The sequence below is a fragment of the Leuresthes tenuis genome, unplaced genomic scaffold, assembly GCF_036924035.1.
Source record: "Leuresthes tenuis unplaced genomic scaffold, fLeuTen1.0.hap1 SCAF_8, whole genome shotgun sequence".
NCBI lineage: Eukaryota > Metazoa > Chordata > Actinopteri > Atheriniformes > Atherinopsidae > Leuresthes > Leuresthes tenuis.
Window position 1 is genome coordinate 33,823,892 of NW_027325362.1, and position 19,675 is coordinate 33,843,566.

General features: G+C 39.8%; 1 protein-coding gene across 2 annotated transcripts in view; it reads left to right on the top strand.

Moving 5' to 3' along the window:
* LOC140313454 (heterogeneous nuclear ribonucleoprotein L-like) overlaps positions 1–16,983 on the top strand; it is a 66,499-nt gene extending 49,516 nt beyond the window's left edge. The window contains exons 10-14 of one of the 2 annotated variants that reach the window (XM_072391550.1): positions 3,671–3,792; positions 4,966–5,167; positions 10,018–10,075; positions 10,212–10,310; positions 13,368–16,983. In XM_072391550.1, the coding sequence (XP_072247651.1) occupies positions 3,671–3,792; positions 4,966–5,167; positions 10,018–10,075; positions 10,212–10,310; positions 13,368–13,423 (537 nt within the window). In that variant the 3' untranslated portion in view covers positions 13,424–16,983. The remainder of the gene's footprint in view (positions 1–3,670; positions 3,793–4,965; positions 5,168–10,017; positions 10,076–10,211; positions 10,311–13,367) is intronic. The other variant, XM_072391551.1, reaches the window with a different exon arrangement.
* The last annotated feature ends 2,692 nt before the right edge of the window (positions 16,984–19,675 follow it).

Sequence of the window (19,675 nt, forward strand, 5' to 3'; positions counted from 1 at the left end):
AAATGGGAAACGACTCGTTTTTAGTTTTTTTATTTTCAAAATGAAAATCGGAAAACAAAAAATTAGCTGTTATTTGTTTTCTGACAGCATGTTTCAAGAAGAAAACTTGGAATTGATTTTCCATATTTATTTATGGTCTGTGACTTTTTTGGTGGTGCTGTCCGTACAACATAAGTCAAGAAGAAATTTTGCCTTACCTGTCGCGCAAATTTAATTTGGATGAAACATTGATGCAAAAACAATGGCGTCGCATGAGTTTGCTGATTTTATCAGGGAAAAATAAACTAATGGAATGACGTGTGGGGATATTTCCGCTTTATGTAGTCAGTCCGGCATGGCAGGCCTTCTCTGAGCTATAGAGCAGTTTGCTCCCTGTTTTGTTTTGTTTTGTTTGGAATAAACCCTTTTGATTTTGAAAGAAAGCATCTGGGTCCTACCTCCTCCACTGTTCTCTGACACATGGTGAATATTAACAATCAGACAAGTCAGTTACCAACAAGGCAACCATCTCCATGCTCACTTTGCGCAAGACTGCGTTATTTTGCAGAAAAAAGGAGTCGTGCGCTCCCCCCCGGCCTCCGAGCAACAACATTTAAAAGGTTGCATTTGGAGTTTGATGTGATTTAGATGTTGATGGAGTGGTGCTGTTTGTGGGTGATGAAAGGGAACGCGTAAGGTGAAGGGGCTTTGATGCGTATATGTGTGCAGTCTATTGTACTGATTATGTTCGTCAGTCCAGCCATGGCATGAAAGTCCCTCTTAATTTGTACTTGTTGGACAGTGGTGTATGAGAATTTGATGTACCATGAATGATAAACTGATGAGAGCTTTGATGGACAGGGGGAGCGGACAACTCACATAGGAACGGGACACACCCGATTTATCTCCCTCTGAAAGGTTCCCGTGGCCAAAAATCCAAGGGTGGTCAGGACCTGGACGTGTGGTAGAATTGGGTTTGATCGGCTTGTTGTGGCTCTAGCAAGCTGCATATTTTCAGCAGTACAGTCCTTGGCGATCTAAATCACGATGTCAGCCATTCGTCGGTCTCCGCAAGGATATTTACACGCTCTCGGAACACACACTCTCTTCCAAGAGCCTGACGTGCCGGCTAAGGCATCCAAAAGTAGCAAGTCAGCCGCTGGTTACACTTCCCATTGACATTATTCTTTGCAGAGTCAAATTAATCATCAATTAGTGCATAATTTAAGTCAAACAGAATAATGTCAGTATAATTATGGATATAATGTATATATTTATTTATGATATCTTCAAAGTAATTAACTATACAATCCATTAGTCAAGCAAACTTGATTTGAATGACAGCGGACTCCTACGACAGGTCTGGATCACTCGTAAATTCTGTTCCAACCTGAAAGAAAACTTGAAATACGAAAAAATTGGTGAATGCGCAAATTTTCTTAAATCACTCGTACGCACGTGTAGCGTTCCAGATATGAAATTAATTAATAATTTTATAACCTCAGGGCACAACCCCCCCATTCAAGTTGGGAGGAACGTATCAGAATTTCTCAACTGGGAGTCATTACTGAAGGAGAGCGTTCTCGTCTGAATTGACCAGAATTACTTAAGAAGCATGAAAGATGGCTAGTGATTATATATGGTTATTTATTTAACATTGACAGAACACAGAAACCTTAAGATTCACTCAGGACATATAGTAATAATGACTTAACACCACAGTTTTGGTTAATAGCAAAGGACAAGGATTGGAGACATATGGGACTTTTGTCTTAATATCACTTCTAATACGGGCTTTGTGCTAAATATGGGGATAGTTTGTTATGATGGATAAAGTAATGGTTATTTTAAACCTGGCATTTATTCCGTACCAAACCACAGCCCAAGACTCTCAGGAAGTCAGAAGTGGATTGATCTTACTTTGAGCAGGTTTAACAGAGGTATCCACCAGCGTCCTCCAGCTATTTTCAGGCCGTCTGGAAAGCCAATTCCCAAGCTGTTACTTGTGGATTCTTCCTTCCTTTGGCTAAGTGGTTTGCTCTGGAACAGCTGGACCGCACTTGGTGCGCAGTCCGACTCCCTTTGGCCGAAGGTTCTGTGGCTGAGTAGCTTCGGAACGGTGTCGAGTCAATATAACCAAAAATAAAGTTTAAACAAACTTTGTCTTAAAGGGAATTGGATTAAGTGTAAACAAAACACAAAGCTCCAATCCTTTCTTTCTGAATTAAATTTAGTCTGCCACGTGAAGTTTCTTTGTGAGTAAGGATAAAGACAAGAAAGAAAAGAAAAGAAACGCAGTCATGGCGAAGTTAAAAAAAACAAAAAAAAACGGAGTCAAGAAATTTACAAGAGAGAAGAGTAAGGAAGCAGAGGTTACAAGAGTTTACTGGCATAGCTTTGAATTTCTGCACGGTTGGTTTTCACTGGCGAGGGCAGAGATTTGTTTTTTGGCTCTCAACCAGTAAGATGGCTGACTTGGTTTGAGCGAAACAGAATGCCTTCATTCCTAAATGAACTTCTATAAAAGAAAATTCATCTCTCTTATCCCAGCATCCCAACGCACATTCAAAGAGTACATTAATACAATGATTATAACACAGGCTTGAAACATATGCATGATAAACAGGAAACAGTTGACAGCCTCCATATAATAAAAGACAATTGATTATGGTGAGTTTAAGTCGTATCAGTTTAAAGTGGAGATGGTTATTACACACACATTTAATTTACTGAATGTTATTCCACCGGTTGGACCTCTGGTTTATTGGGACACGCACACAGTTCATTTGTATCAGTGCTGCAGTCACAGGAGTATTTAAATGCAGAATGATTCTAATTCAAAGGTTCAGTACCACTGAACTTTAGATGACACTGTGGCTCCACGGCACGACAGTCGAGACGTATGACAGAATAATTACTTTCCTGGTGTTTTACATATGACGTGGTGAAAAGTCTTAATATGAAGCTTGGGCTGTCCGTTTTTATGTTTCACAGCTTGTAGTTATGATGCATATTTGGCACAAATTCAATAATATGTCTGGAATTGGCTCTGAAGACTTTCCTTATTTCCCAAAAATGTCTGTGTTTTGTCTTTTTGGTAAGTGTCATGTTTTAATTTACAGCTCTTTAGATAAGAATGGTAATGTCCTTTCTTGGTATGCATCCTTCTCCCTCATTTTGGTACCAAAAGGTGAGTCTTTGTTTATTCAAACCCAGCTCTGGCTGGGCGAGCAGATGTTCCAGAATCTTCCAAAGGTGGAAGGTCCTTGGTTGGAATGTTTTTCCATCTCCTTTCTCATGATTGTAAATTTGGTGGTTTTGTTGTGTTTTGAAACCTCTACCAACAGATCAAAGAAAAAAAAAGGTTTCTTGGGTCTCCCCCCTTTCCGGGCATCCCTGAGCACGCTACACACGACTTCTGTTCGTACCAGTGGTTCTTGCATGAGGCCCAATGTATTGATATTTCTACATCAATTCAGTTCACTTCAATTAAATTCAGTTAAATTCACATCACTACAATCATTATAAGGCGCTTCAAAGGTACTGTCCAGCTCAAACCAATTCCACTCCAATTCATTGTAATACAGTCATAATCCAATTCAGTCAAATTCATTCAAATTAGCACATCGACACTTTTAAAGTGTACATCCCTTTGATAAGACAGCTGTTATGTTTTTGTGTGTGTATGTAGGTAAAGTTCATGAAAAGTGTACCTGGTACAGCGCTGGTTGAGATGGGAGATGAGTATGCTGTGGACAGAGCAATCACACACCTCAACAGCATCAAGGTGTTCGGCAAAAGACTCAATGTATGGTAAGTGCAAACCCCATACACAGCATTTAGATACACAGCGTACAATGTGTGCTGTTATAAAGCCTCTTGTTGTGAATAGGAGTTTAATGTGATGTTGTTCAGAGGAATTTTAATGTTCTAGGGATTTAAATTTCTTAAATATTTTTTCATTGAAAATGTGAGAAAAGTTACACAATTCAAGATGATATTTTGTGATATTTATCTACCATTTTCCAACTGACCCTAGTCTTGGAGGGGCTACGTTTAATCTTGGCTGCCTCACACTTTGCTACAAACAGCTCCTGTGCCTGCTAGAGGTCTCTGCGGGATGAAGCCAATAGGAGCACATCATCTACAAAAAGCAAAGATGCAAGCCACCCGGACTTGAAATCCTTCCTACCTTGGCTGCTCCTAGATATTCTATTCATAAGCGGTATGAACGCAATCTGTGGCAAATGGGAGCCTGCATGCAGTCCAGTGTAAACCAAGCTCTCACTCCTGTTGTACAGCAAGGTGGCTCTCATTCTGAGTGTACTGTGGCAAAGGGCCATGTAACACATGTATGCTGGTTGGACAATCTCCCACACATTATCCAGTATCCTTGTGAGAGTAAAGAGTTGTCCAAGTGTTCCACAGTAATGATGAAATGGTTCCTCCTAAATCTGAAATTCAATTATAGGCCAGACTCTTCACTAAGGCAACCTGGCATAAATGTTCTCCGCTAGGCTGAGAACCTCCTGTAAGTAGAATACACCCCCTGGCGCCCCAAGATGGACATGATGGAAATGTTGGTGCATACTTGAAATTAAAGTGTTACTGCAACCAAAGCCATTTGTACTATATTTGTACTATATATAACTGGATGAGAATCGATAAGGAACCGAATCGATAAGCGATATCGATAATGGAACCGGAATTGCTAAATTCTTAACAATTCCCATCCCGATCTATTAACAAATCCTAACTTGTATGTGCTTTCATAGATGACTTTACACTAAACATTCCTCACTAGAAACCTTCTGTTTAGTTTACTTTTCTTTAGTATTGAAAGCCCTATTTATATCCCAATGGTGTTACTCTGTATTCCATTTTATCTTAGAATCATGCTGCTCTGGTTGGGTTTTAAACTTTTTATATTGTTTGACTTGTATAAATGCAATAAGACAGACAACTCAGATGTTGTGCTGTGTGCAGTGTGTCTAAGCAGCGCACAGTGATCCTGAGTCAGGTGTTTGAGTTGGAAGACAGGAGCAGCAGCTATAAGGACTTTGCCATGACCAGGAACAACCGTTTTAGCAGTGCTGGACAAGCCTCCAAAAACATCATCCAGCCTCCATCTGCAGTGCTACACTACTACAATGTTCCTCCCTGTATATCTCAGGATCACTTACTTAAGGTGTGGTATTTATGTTGGATAAATATTTGGCTTTTTTCTGTTTAATGTTTTCTATAATGCAATGAAAGTACCTTGGACATGGAATATATATAGTTATGAATTTCATAGTTAATACTCATGTCAACCTCTGTCTCTCACAAATATATTACATATAATCATTTTTTTAAATCATCGTTTTTATTTCTGGGAAGTTGATATGAACATCAAGTCTGATGGCATTTACCAACCCTAGATGCAACCCCTGTACCGAAGCCACCCATCTCTGACTATAGTAGGAAGCCAGTTAATTTTTAATGAAACGTTAACTAGACAGTTTCATACTGCGGCATGATAATGAGCTGAAACGCATCTTATAGTTTGAAAGGATTTCTGACCCTCACTGACATCCTTCTACAGCTGTCTGATCACTGGTCTACTGATTCAGGGACACTTAAAGACAAGGAAAGCCAAGCATTCCTGTCATCACAACAACCTGTTTGGAACATTGTCAGATCATGCTGCAGTGTCATTGTTTGGGAGGTATTGCACAAATCTGTGGATGAATAGAGGCATACCAAATACTTAAATATTCCTAATTTATGTACATTTTTACTCAGAGATAACTTTTATTCAAAGTTGATGTTAACATGCGTCATGAAATAGCTTTTATAAGATTAAATAAATGCTACAAAAACCCAATATCCCTTGTAGTCTCTTTTGGAGTATGGAGGGCTGAAACTGTCATAGTCTGAAATAGATGTATAAATGGATGAAGTTTATAGAATAGTAAATGCTGCTGAAACAAGGAACCAAAAATGTATGCTAAAATGATTTAATAGAATGTTAAATAGATATATTTTTCTGATTTTATTTTAAACTTTATTCATTTAAGCTTGTGTTAATTAGATAGATTAGATAGATAAATACTTTACTGATCCCAAAGGGAATTTGTGGACTCAGCAGCATTTGCATCAATAAAAGCAAAAAAGCAAAAAGTAGCATGCGGTCAGCATTAAGAAATAAAGTGAAGTGAAGTAAGGTGACACATACACCTGTAGTGTCGGAGTGCCCCTTTCCAGCTTCATCCCAACCACAGAGCCAGCACGTCTGATCAGTCTGTCCAATCTATTTGTGTATTTGTGTCCGTCTTTCTGACGCTACCTCCCCAGCACACCACACCATAGAAGAGAGCGCTGGCAACCACAGACGGCTAAAAAATATGCAGCAGGGTTAAAAGCTGCCAACCTCCTCAGGAAATACATCCCAGTATTTACCGTGCTGTAGAGATGGTCATAGTTCAGTGACCAGTTCAGTTTGTTGTCCAGCTGCAGACTATATACGTAGACGTATTTACTGCTCTGTTACTTCCCCGGTGCATTTATTCCCACTATTTATTTCCATGTTTTCTCTTTACATGTCCCAGTCTTCGTTTTTACTTTTCCGTATGCATTTCTGTCTCATTATGCTAATTACGGAGGCAGTCTTTCAGCGTGTCATTGGATGCCTGTTTCATAACAACACAGCCACAGAGACCAAAAATAGAGGAGGCTTGCGGTGTTTGCGGCTAGTTTAACTTGCAGTTAGAACTACAACAGTGAGAAGTGCATACAGTCACGCAGCTAACATTTTTGTTCAAACATTAAAAACATATATTAACTATATTTTAAACAAACCAGTCAGTGACTTAGAGAATACAAACTAGTATTTTAATTAACAAGCTGTATCATAGCTTCGGTACTGTAAGTACCATTTTGGCACTTCCGGTTTCAGGAACAGTCCCGATAGTCATCCAATAGCTTAGCAGCTGGGCTCCTGACAGATCTGGAAAGACCGCCCCCTCATTTGCATAATGAGGCAGAAATGTAAAAACAGAGACAGGGAAATGTAAAAAGCAAAAACTTGGAAATAGATGGGGTTGGAGAAATAAATATGAGGAGAAAATGCACTGGGAAATAACAGATAAGTGAATACATATATCAAGTCAAAATAAGATAAAGAAATAAATAATTTTATCTACATATCTTTTTCACATTCTATTCAACTATTTTGGCAAAATAAATGTACTTATTTCAGTGACATTTAATAATATACAAGCTTATTTATTTAGTAATTCATATATTTTTCTATTTATTTCAGATCATGACAGTCCTCCATACTGGAGTATCTGATATTTTAAAGTTAATCATGAATTCTTCACAAATTTCAAATAAATCTTGATTAATTAGAAATATATTTTTTTAAATCACAAAAGGAAATAGAAACTTTAGTAACAATGCTCCATACATAAAATCCACCATAGTTTGAGTGCTGAGCAGCTTAACCGGTTGAGCTGGCACTACAGAGGCTGTGAGTTCTTTTAAGTCCTGACCCAGAACCCTTTACAGCTGCTATTTCCCCTTTCACTCTCCAGCTGCTCTTGAATAAAGGCCACTCGTTATGGTGCAGTACGTATAAGGGCTCTTGAGCTTATAACTATAGCGACCCGGCGGCGGCTACATACTTGTCGCAGGAGGTTGTATCTACGGTGGCCCAGAAAGGTCAACGCACCACAGAGGTCACAATACAACAAATCAGCAACAACAGAAATGAGCAACGTTCAGGTCCTGGTGGTGTTATGCTGAGAACTGCGTGCCCATCGTGGAAACGTGCCCAGCTAAATAAATGGAACTTATTGGTAATTGTCGGTCATTGCAATGTCTTATTAGAGTATTATGGGTCAATATTGATGCACCATATTGTTTGTAGGTTTCATTCATGTATATATGTTATCTGGAGTCTGTAGTTTATGTCATGGCTAGGTGCCTAACCAACTCACAAAAGAACCAAAGAGCAGACACAGACACTCAGTGGTAAGATTAATTCGATTATAGCTATAGTTGGGTTATGCTCCTTATTTGAGCAAGGGCAATTATCTAAGTATACATGGCGGTGAATGAATGGAATCATTGGCACAAAGCATGTCATACCCCGGTACGATAGGTGGCGCTGTCCCCATTTCAGCTATCGCTAATAGAGCCACTTCCTGTTGACGTCTTCACCACCAACAACAACAAACTCAGGCATTCAGAAAGATGGCGAACGCAGAGCGAGATGAAGCTGCGTCCCTCTACATCTGTGATGAGCTGATTATGGCACAGACGATGCACAACGGAGCATTCTCCATTATGTTGTTTGTTTCTTTCTGATGGCGGAGACAACAACAGTAATATCGTCTTCAACTTGCGGATGATGATCCCAGGAAAAAATCTCTAGCAAGCGCAGAACGCTCAATCCGATCCACAATGTGTTTCACCGTCTACAAGCACGTTTAGTGTGACTATCAACCAAGTTATCTCAGGGTCTTAATCCGATCGCGAGTAACCCGATCCGGTCCAATTTTTAGTCAAACTAAGGTGTATACATGAATTTAATAACTTATTAAGTAATTATTTACTTATTGTAATTAAGCCATTAATCCAATTCTTTACCACTGACTCAGTGGGGTTACATGGCACTACATACAACTTTGTTGTTTGTTCTTGTTGTTGGTGGTGAAGACGTCAACAGGAAGTGGCTCTATTAGCGATAGCTGAAATGGGTACAGCGCCACCTATGGTACCGGGGTATGACATGCTTTGTGCCAGTGATTCCATTCATTCACCGCCATATATCCAAGGATAATTACCCTCAGATAAGGAGCATAACCCAACTGTAGCTATAATCCAGTTAATCTCATCATGTAGACCCACTGATTGGGAGTTAGAATTAAGACAGAGTTGATTTACAGGTAGGTGGTTTTGGGAGCCAAAGGGAGGGTCCAGGTAGCCGGGGAACTCTGAGAGAGTAGAAAGGGGAAATAGAGGTATCTGATAGCTGATTTGAGGCAGTTTGAGAGACAAAAGAGGATGTGTGGGTTATGTAGTGTGAGCCAGGGAACACCAAGGATTAAAGGAATGTGTGAGACTGAGAGCAGCAGTGAAACTGTGATTCACAGTGATTACCAGAAACAATGATGAGTTGAGTGATGGGCTTGGTTTACCTGCTGAGAAAGAGACACACGAGTTAATGACAGCCATATCTACATAGCAAGTACTCATTCTACCTGGGAGGTATTTCTGTGCTGTCCTGAATGTGCGTTAGTACTGGGGAGGCTGATGACTAGCATGCTTTAATTGGTGACCCACTTTAATAGACACTGCCTCAGCTGGCTATAAGCTTGTAAGTTAGGCTGAGGAATTTCTTTCAGAGGCAGGCAACCATAATACCAAGGATGATCCAATGAATCACAGCGTTCAACACCAGAAATACTGCCCAGGTAGAGCGGGTACTCGCCCTCTCGTTTGCCACCGCCAGCCGCACAGTTACCAGTGCGTACTTATCATTGATCAGATCAGTAGCGGTCTTCGCAATGGCCATTGCAACAAGTATGTAGCCACCACTGAGTGCTCAATAGTCTTAATTTTGGTCCTCATACTGCGCAAAAGCAGTTCCCGAAAAAAGCAATGAAATGTTCTAAAAATGAATAAGAATTCAAAGTAGGCCATATTTTGTTGTTAGGTAACATTGCCAATCACTTGGTGATACATTGCTGTAAGGAACCAACATATTTATTATCCTTCTTTATAGTACATATTTCAGAGCGTTTTATATATGTGTTGATGATGATGATTCATGTCTTAATAATTATTATAATGTACACATTATATTATCTGCAATATTAAGTTACATACAGTTTCTAGCCAATATTAGCTACAGAGCTAATACGCAGTCCCAGTGTCTGTCTTTAATGTCTACCTGCTAGCTTAACAGTGACAAAGATTGATGTTGCTATCGTGACTGTGGTATTACATCTATATCTTCTTATATATCTGTGACTGTGTGTGTGTTTGTAGTTGTGTACGGAGCATGATGTGCCTGGCTTTGTTAAATTCAAGATGTTTGATGCCAAACGTAAGTAGAAATGCCACATATAACTTGTAGATTTTTAAAGTAAACATTTTCTTTGTTAGTGTGACAAGTCTTTAACATTCTGAGTTAACTGATGAATTTGATAATTATCTGTCGTGGGATGACCTTTTTCTCTCAGCCTGCTCTAAGACCATCTCTGGCTTGTTGGAGTTTAACAGTAAGACAGAGGCGGTGGAGGTTCTTACTGTTCTCAACCACTACCAGATTAGAATACCCAGTAAGTTTATACACTCACCATCCACCTTTCCTTTCTAACTGGATATCAGTTTCTTTGTCACACCCCTGTCATATGTCTGAAATATATAACTGGTCTTTTGTCTTGTGTTTACACTGGTACAGAGTTCATCCATGGTTTTGTCTGTAAGTGCATTTACATGACACTAGAACCTAATTCCAACCAAAACTGGACTTTTAAAAGTCAAGTCAAATTTATTTGCATAGCATATTTCATATACAAAACAATTCAAAGTGCTTTACATAAAGAAGCATGGAAGAAGCATTAAAAATACATAAAAGAATATACAGAGAAAGAAATAAAATAAATAAAATGAATAAAAACAAGCAACAGTTTAGATAAATTAAAAGATACCGTGCAGATTTCATGCATAGACACATGAGAAAAGAAATGTTTTTAACCTGGATTTAAAAATGTCTACATTTGGTGACAGTTTAATCTCCTCTGGCAGTTTGTTCCACTTGTTTGCAGCATAACAGCTAAATGCTGCTTCTCCATGTTTAGTCTGGACTCTGGACTGGACCAGCTGACCTGAGTCCTTGGATCTAAGAGCTCTGCTGGGTTTATATTCTCTGAACATATCACAGATGTATTTTGGGCCTAAACCGATTTGTAAACCATCAGTAGGCTTTTAAAATCGATCTGTGACTGACTGGAAGCCAGTGTAAAGATTTTGAAACTGGTGTGACGTGTTCAGATCTCTTAGTCCTGCTTAAAACTCTAGCAGCAGCGTTCTGGATGAGCTGCAGATGTTTAAAGCTCTTTTTGGGAAGTCCAGTTAACAGACCATTACAGTCTACTGGAGATGAATGCATGGATGAGTTTCTCCTGGTCTTTTTGGGAGAGAAAACCTTTAATTCTGTTGATGTTTCTGAGTTAGTAAAAAGCTGCCTTGGTGAACACTTTGATGTGGCTGCTGAAAGTCAGATCTGAGTCTAACAACACTCCAAGGTTATGAACTTGGTCAGTGATTGTAAGGGCCTGAGTCTCAAGGTATTTACCAATGCTGACACTCTTCTCTTTGCTACCAAACAGAATGATCTCAGTTTTGTCTTCGTTTAATTGTAGAAAAATCTCTCTCATCCAGGTGTTTATTTCCTCCAGACACTGACATAGTATGTCTGCTGGGCTGCAGTCGTCTGGTGACAGAGACACATAAAGTTGTGTATCGTCTGCATAACTGTGATAATTGATGTTAAAGTTCTGCAATATCTGACCCAAAGGGAGTATATACAAGTTAAACAGAAGAGGACCCAGAATTGACCCCTGGGGGACTTCACAAGTCATGGCCACTCACTCAGATTCATAGCTGCCAAATGTAACAAAATAACTCCGGCCTTCTAAATAGGACCTGAACCAGTTAAGGACAGTTCCAGAAAGTCCAACCCAGTTTTCCAGCCTGTGCAACAGGATTCTGTGATCTATAGTATCGAATGCAGCGCTGAGATCCAACGGAAAAAGGACTGAAACATAACCAGAATCAGTATTCAACCTGATGTCGTTTAACACTTTGACCAGAGCTGTTTCAGTGCTGTGACGACATCAGAAGCCTGATTGAAAGTAATCGAGACTTCTACTTTCATTCAGAAAGTCGTTGAGCTGGTTAACATCAGCGTAAGGTGACTGGACTTCCTCCTGAGCTATAGATACTCTCAGATCCTTGAAAATTTGTCACACAGAACCTGGAAAGTTTGACTCTGCTTTATGTTTGGATTGTCATTGTTAAATCAGATTCAGAAATAAAGACAAAATGTGTACATGTACTTTCAGCATCACACACAGTATTACAATGAGAAGAAAACTGATTTATATAAATAAGCAATATTACAGGGTTAGCAAGGTATGTTGAGAATAAAAAGAGTTGTTAGTGTCTCAAAGCCTGCTCTGTTAAACTGGCTACGTCTCTGCGGTAACTGAAGAGGTTATGTTCAGAAATTCAAATGAATTTTGTTTGTTTTTCACTGATTCTTCACCTTGTGATATCCTGAATCGCAAAATCAAATGAAACAATATTAATGTTGTTAAGCAAAGTAATGAATCCACATTGATAGCAGGCATTTAAACCAAATTGAATGTGTTTGACTGACATGGAATACATGTTTGAATGGCTACAGCTGACAGTCAATTCATCCATAACTTAAAGTCAGTGTACCACATTGAAACATCGATCAATGTTGGTGTTTTAATAGCCATATTCTGATAATTATTACAATAAAACATAATTCTTTCACTTTTTAAACGCATATCTATGTATAGGTGTATGTCTCCAAAGCATTGTGTAGAGTGTACTTACAGAGCTTTACCATGTGCAGTAGGTGAAGTGGGAATGCAAGTTCATGTTAACTTGCTGTGCTTTTGTTGAAAGTAAATTCAATTTTACTAATCTAAGCAGCTAAGGAAAAAACAGAGCAACTAAGGAAAGTAGATCTAGCCTCTTTTCACACTTCCATTGCACATCTCAGTCACTGTCGTGGGCACATTGTATTTCTGCCTATCATTGGATGTTATAGATGCACACAGATAACACAGAATGATGATGATCATTAGCTGTCAGAAGAGTTAGGATCTACGCAGATGATGAAGTAACAAAGAATCAGCTTTTTATGTAAAATAAATCAAGGCTTCAAGACTGTAAACAGTGTAGTTGTGTTATATTGTTGCTGTTTAATTTTGAAAATACTCCAGATACATTTGCTATGGCTCTGCTTTGTTTAAAAATCAGTTGGCAGATGAATGCTACTGTGGAAATAATTGCTATTTGATGTTCAAAACTCAAAACCGTGTTTCCTGCTGTGTATTTTCCTTTTTCAATCATATCGTCTATACAGCTTTATGATGGTTATAGTGGGGAAAAACTGTCTATGTACTGCGCACATAAACATTTTAGTTATTCTGGTTCCAGTCACAATGTTCTATTAAACTAAATAAAAATGTGCCTTTGGGGGTAGAATAAGTACATTTTCTGTGCCTTTATTTCTGTAACAGCCTGGGCACATTTTATGTTTCAGTCAGCTAATAAGTGTGCTTGTGTAATTTCAGATGGATCCAACCCATACACCCTGAAACTGTGTTTCTCCACCTCATCTCATCTGTAAAAAAAGAGAAAACAAGCCAACAAGAAGACACTTCTGAGTCTGGTGATGACTGGCCTATGACCTAAAAGAGGAGGGCACATTAGAAACACAGAGAGCAGCACATTTAATCTTCAAACTCAATGGAAAATGTACACTCATCATCCCACCATCCAGTCACAACTCAAAACGCAGGCAAACTAACCGCTTACAGTGGTTTTGTGTTGTCATGTGGGAAAACCTCTTGGAACATCAGCAGAGGAGACACTGTTGTGGATACGCACTGACACTTGCACTTCTTATATCAGCACAAAAGGAGCCTCAGCTGCTACTCAACAAGTTCATTATTACATCACCTGCTGTGCACTCTAGACACTTGTTCCTCTGTACCCCCTCCCTGCATCTCCAGCAGAAAGCCTCCTGAGGTCATGTACTTTTCTGGAACTTCTTCTGAACATCTCCGGTGTTCATGTGTGAAAACCGCTTTAAGAATCTACTAAACAAACTAGAATTGGCCTCAGTGAGAGTCAGATATCTTTTATAGTTTTTATAGTGCACATAATCGTCACTGCATGAATAGAAGCCAATTGGACTTCCTTCTTGGTTCTAGAGGACATGTCATACTGGGGCTTTCTCCCAGTGTGGGTCAGTGACACAAATGCAACCTCAATGACTCTCAACAGCAGCTTATAAGCCTGAAATATCTCATCAGACTCTCAGAATGAAGAACTCAGCTGTAAGGTGAAATGTCTTCAAAATCAGTGAAGTCTAGTTTCTTCTATACAAGCCCCGGTCACTGATTACCATGGATTTCCTGGATGACTGACAATCTACTTAGACATATCAATGCACATAGTATTGGGTTACTAAAGTAATACCGTATTTTCCGCACTATAAGGCTCACCTGATTATAAAGCACACCCTCAATTATGGGGTCCATTTCTGAACTTAACTCATACATAAGGCGTACCTGATTATAAGGCGTATGTATTACCAAATGTTCTCTGATTGGTTTATCGCTGCCAGCACACATAGTGTATGTATGTATGAAATGGTCTGACGGTCAAGGACAACATTGTCGGTGGTTTATGAACTTATAAACTTATAAACTGCACATCGGTCTGCATCATCCATCTCAGACTGAAGAACAGGCACTCACTGGGACATGGGCAAAAGCATTAATGATGACACGATTCAATCGCTAAATACGAGCTCCAGACAATCTTCGCCCTATTCAGAGTGAATGGCTGGGATCCGCCTGGCCCTGGATTCACACCGAACGCAAAGCCAGCGACCGAAGTGGCCAGTTGCCATTCTTTTCCAATGTACAGAGCGAAGAGGCGCGGCAAAAGTGAACGTGGCGGTGAGCAGCGCGAAGGGAGAGCGGTGAGTGATGTGGAGGGGGATTAATGCCCCAATGAATGCTTGGCGCTCCTCACGGTAAATTCAAAATGGCGGTATCCGTGACAGATTTTGGAATCCAGTGCACACATAGGTGCACATTAGGTGCGCCTTATGGTGCGGAAAATACGGTAATTTACTGTTAAGAAGGTAGAAAAATGCATTGTGTTGCTTTGAAGTGTCATTATAAGAACTTCAGTAGAAGTGGATATGATTTGAGTTCTCATTTGACTTATGTTAGTGCTACATGTTTGTTATGATATGTTGTTTATGCATTTTATCCAAAGCAGCTTCATGAAAGGTGGCAATCTTACCACTACTCTTTAATATTTCTTTTAAAACGGATTAAGCAGCAGTTTTCACATTACATTTACAATGATAGAGAAATGGGGGTAAATGTTATTTTTTGCCTCCCGTTTGCACATTACTTCCTCTGTATGTGGTCTTGTGCTTATTTTAGGAGTGAAATTCATCTCTAACATTCAATAAGAAAGTGACTGTCAAAGAATTTCTGGTATTTTCTTTCATTTACGTCACTAAAGTTAAGATATTGTGGTGGACATTTTTCCTATTCTAAACAAGAGGTGAAAGCAGTATAACGTTTCCAGCTACCACAAAGACGTGTGACCTCAGCTTGTCCTTCCTTAACCAGCACTCATCTTTTACCTGTTGTAGATATTTCTGCTTTTTAATGTAGCCACCATAAGACCAGTGTGTGAAAGTAGAGCCAAGAATCAGCCCCCTTGGTTGAATTTGAATTCTAACCGTCGCCTTACATAATAGATTGGATCATAATAGACTGTATCAGTTCCATCTTCATTATAGCTTCAAAAATTATGATGCTATTGACAAGTGGTAAACATGTACACTTGTATTCCCTGCTGATGTAAAACACCAGTCACATCAGACAACACATTAGTTTTTAATTAGTTGGCTGGACATCCTGGGCTTCCTGGAGGCCAGACCTATGGGGATGAACCGTAAAACAAACAAAATCAGTTATTTCTGCTCCATTCTGTTCTTTATGTAGAACATACAGATATTACCGCTCTAGGCTTTCTTTTGGGCACTCTGGATTTCGTTACTTTTGTGAATGACTTTGTTATGGAAGTTTTCAATCGCTTCCTTCCTAATACCTCTGATGAGCAATGAAATAGAGAAACTTACTTTTTCTGCCGGCCGGCTAAGTTTTTATTCTTCGTTGCAAGGAAAAAGATCAGTCCACACCATTCAGCGGCAATGGTATGAAAAGATCCAGACAAAAGAAATACAGAGCATTTATACCTGAGGAGGAGGGCTTTGTTCTTTAGATGTGTAACCACATCTCCAGAGGGGGGTAGGATGCATTCTTGATGATAATTAAGAAACAGGAGGTTAAAACAATTATCTTGTCTGAGTGTTAATTAAGAGGTAAATAGTTTAAAACAATTAGCGTGTCTGGATGATACAAATGGTTAATGTGGATTGGAGAGTCTGTCAGTCCTGAGACATAAAATTTACCATCACAACTTCCAACTTTATGCACATGCTTGTGCATAATAGATTTAATACATGTAATAAGGCCGAGGACTTGAAGGTTTTGACTGATCAGTCCCATTCAGTCTATATTATTGCTTGCTCGGATGTTTTGCAACAGTTTTAAATGGATACTGAGATGCTTGTACAAAACACATCTTACAGCACCAGAATATCACTATAATTTTAATGAGGGTTTTATTTGTGCTTTTTAAAGTGAAAGTCTTTATGGTTTGATAAGTGAGGGCTCTTGCTAACAAAGCTAAATAAAAACCTACAAGCATAAGCAGTCTGGAGAGACGTGAAGAAGAGTTGGCCAAAATTCCTCCTATAAGAGACTGATGACGTCATACAGAAAACCATTACTTAAACTTATCACTGCTAAAGCTGCTTCTACAAGCTTTTCACACATTGTTACAGTAATTTGGCTAAGTTTTTTTTAAATAAATATACGATATAGAATTTTCTGCATTGTTTTTATTCTGAGGTCCTATTTACATGATTTTCAGGTCTGATAAGGAACAGGTGACCAGAGTTTTATTATGTTATATATATATTATTATGTCCAAACACATTTTATTATGTCTTACATACTCTTTTTCCTTTATTTGACAAATTGTGGTTGTAACATATACTGTACAAGTTCAAACTGAATAAATTCAGAATTAGGGCTGTAACACACAACTGTCTCACTTTTCTTCATTTTCAGCTGATCAATCTCCTAAAAATTTTGTATTCTTAAGCCTAGTTTATGCTTCTGCGTCACGTCGATGGCGTAGCCTGACGCGCACCTCCAAAAAATCCTAACTACACGTCGTGTTGACGCGGACCATAAGGGCTGTGATTGGTCCACTAAAACGTCATTTCTGGCAGTTGCTTTTTCCGGTCTTAATGGCTGTACACGGCGAAGAAACTCGTCAAATCGGCCCGTTGACATTCCAAAGTATCGAAAGTGCATTTGTTCATCCAGGTCCCTCAGTGGGTGAACCAGTGTTATAAATTCACCCGTTCAGCCTCAACCGGTCACACAGACCACCTCCGCAAACGTCTTCTCCGTCGCTTGCGCTTCAACATTTACAATATAAGCGTTTGTTCTTCATATTGAGGAGCTGCAAATACAGCTGCTCCACCTCAGTTGCCATTGGTTACTGTTGTTAACTGTGACCGGAAGAAAAAGCAAGGATTCGGCTATAACCCCTGAAACCACACAAACATACAGCCACACCTCCCCTACCAGCATGGTGAACTGCAGAGCAACACTTTCCCTCGACGCAGAACTTTGAATGCTCAATGACGGCGTCACGTCCTACGCCATCAACATGACGCAGAAGCATAAACTAGGCTTTAGTCATTCTTTCTGTAATGTCAGTGTCCCTCTTCTTTAGGTCGAGTGCAACTTACAAATAACTGGATTTCCATTCAATAGTGAAGCAAATCTGAAGCAACCTGTTGGAAAAAATTTAAAGAATCCGACACTTATGTCACTGCTCCATCTAGATAGCACGGACACATTTCCAAATGGAAAAAACATTCAATATGGCTTCAGTTGCAGGGCAGGTTGTACAAAAGAGAATATCATATTAAATTAAATGTTGTTGGTCTCGACAAGGATCTTTGCAGACAATGGACATTAAAATAAGAAAGCAGAACCTTTTCTATGTTGGTGTTGAAGATGCCATCATCTACCTGCTTCACTGAGTCCACTCTCATCTAGACAAAGCAGGCAACACTGTGAGGATCATGTTCTTTGATCTCTCTAGTGCTTTTAATACAATTCAGCTTGCACTGTTATGTAAGAGGGTGCAGAAAATACAGGTGGATACCTGTATTGCCTCCACAACCACCTGGATTATTGGCTACCTGACAAACAGACCACAGTATGTGAGACTGAAGGGTTGTGTGTCTGACAAGGTGGTCAGCAGCACAGGAGACCCACTATCACTGTTTCTCTTTACTGTGTAAACCTCAGACTTCCAGTACAACTCACAATCCTGTCAAAGTAACCATTTAGCTGATTGTGATCATTGTGCCTATAAATGGCACAGCTGAACAGTGTTTTCTTGGGGAGCTGCTCTTTCTTTTCCTAGAATGACAGAGAAGACATGCAAGGGGGGAGATAGTCAAGAGTAATCTGGTCACGAGTTATCAATTGTAGTTTGGTGGTTAGTTATAATATATAGGATAAGCAGATGGAGTGAGGTGACGCCACCCAAGTGCCAGATTTCAGGTCTGTGAGTTTTTTTTCTGTGATTTAGCTGACCAGATACCGTGAAACAATTGCTCGACTTTTGTGGTAGAAATACTCAAAACATCGCTGAAAATATTCGGGATTAAACAGGTTTGGTAGGCTATATAATCCTCAGTCAGAGGAAATGTAGTGAACAGGCCTTCACTCACCTGGAGGACAGGGGCTCATATGTCAAGCTGCTTTTTTGGATTTCTATTCAGCATTCAAGACTCTCATAAGCAAACTGCTCACACTGAGTCTGAGCCCATTTATCTGCAACTGAGTGCGAGACTCTCACCAACAGACCCCAATCAGTCAGAATATACAACCACCAGAATCATAATTTTTTTCTTTGCTGTACTCAGAGGTACAGGCATCAGCAAAGCCAAAGCCCACAGTGCCATCATAGTTTGCAGCAATGGTTTTTTTCATTTTTTCCAAAGTAGCCCAGGGAACCCAGATGCACCCACCAGCGAATCAAACCAGTCAAACCAATAGGAAATTAAAGCTGCAAGCAGCAATGATTGGGCCCGGGCACATGCGCACGTCCTGGCCAAGTTTGAATCCGTTACCATTACCAGCATCTGTAGGAGGAGTTCGATCATATGCGAGGTGTTGATACAAAGTGACGTTTCCAAACACCAGCAGGTGGCGCTATATGTGAGTGTCAGTATACGCATATGTACGCAGTCAGGGCAAAGTCCCAACAAAATCACAACTTTTAATCCCCCATGGCTGAAGAGTAATGCGAACAAGTTTGAAGCCATTAACATTAAATCTGTAGGAGGAGTTCAATCATATGCGAGGTGTGGAAACAGGCAAAATGGCACTAATTTGCATCTTACACTCAAAATGGCCGACTTCCTGTGGACCTGGCACTATGACGTCGAGAGGCTTTTTTGTGCGCCTGGGTGTGACGAAGGCGTGTACCGAATTTCGTCTGCCTATGCAAAACTAACCCCAATGGCAGGGGTATTAAGTAAATTTATAGGAGGCGCCACTGAGCCATTTCGCTCCGGCCACACACGATATTCTTTATGTATGAGGTTGTCAGCGTGGACGTGTGTGCCAAGTGTCATGACCTTGCGATGATGATATCGCTTTTATCCCACAAACGCCATAACATGACCTTC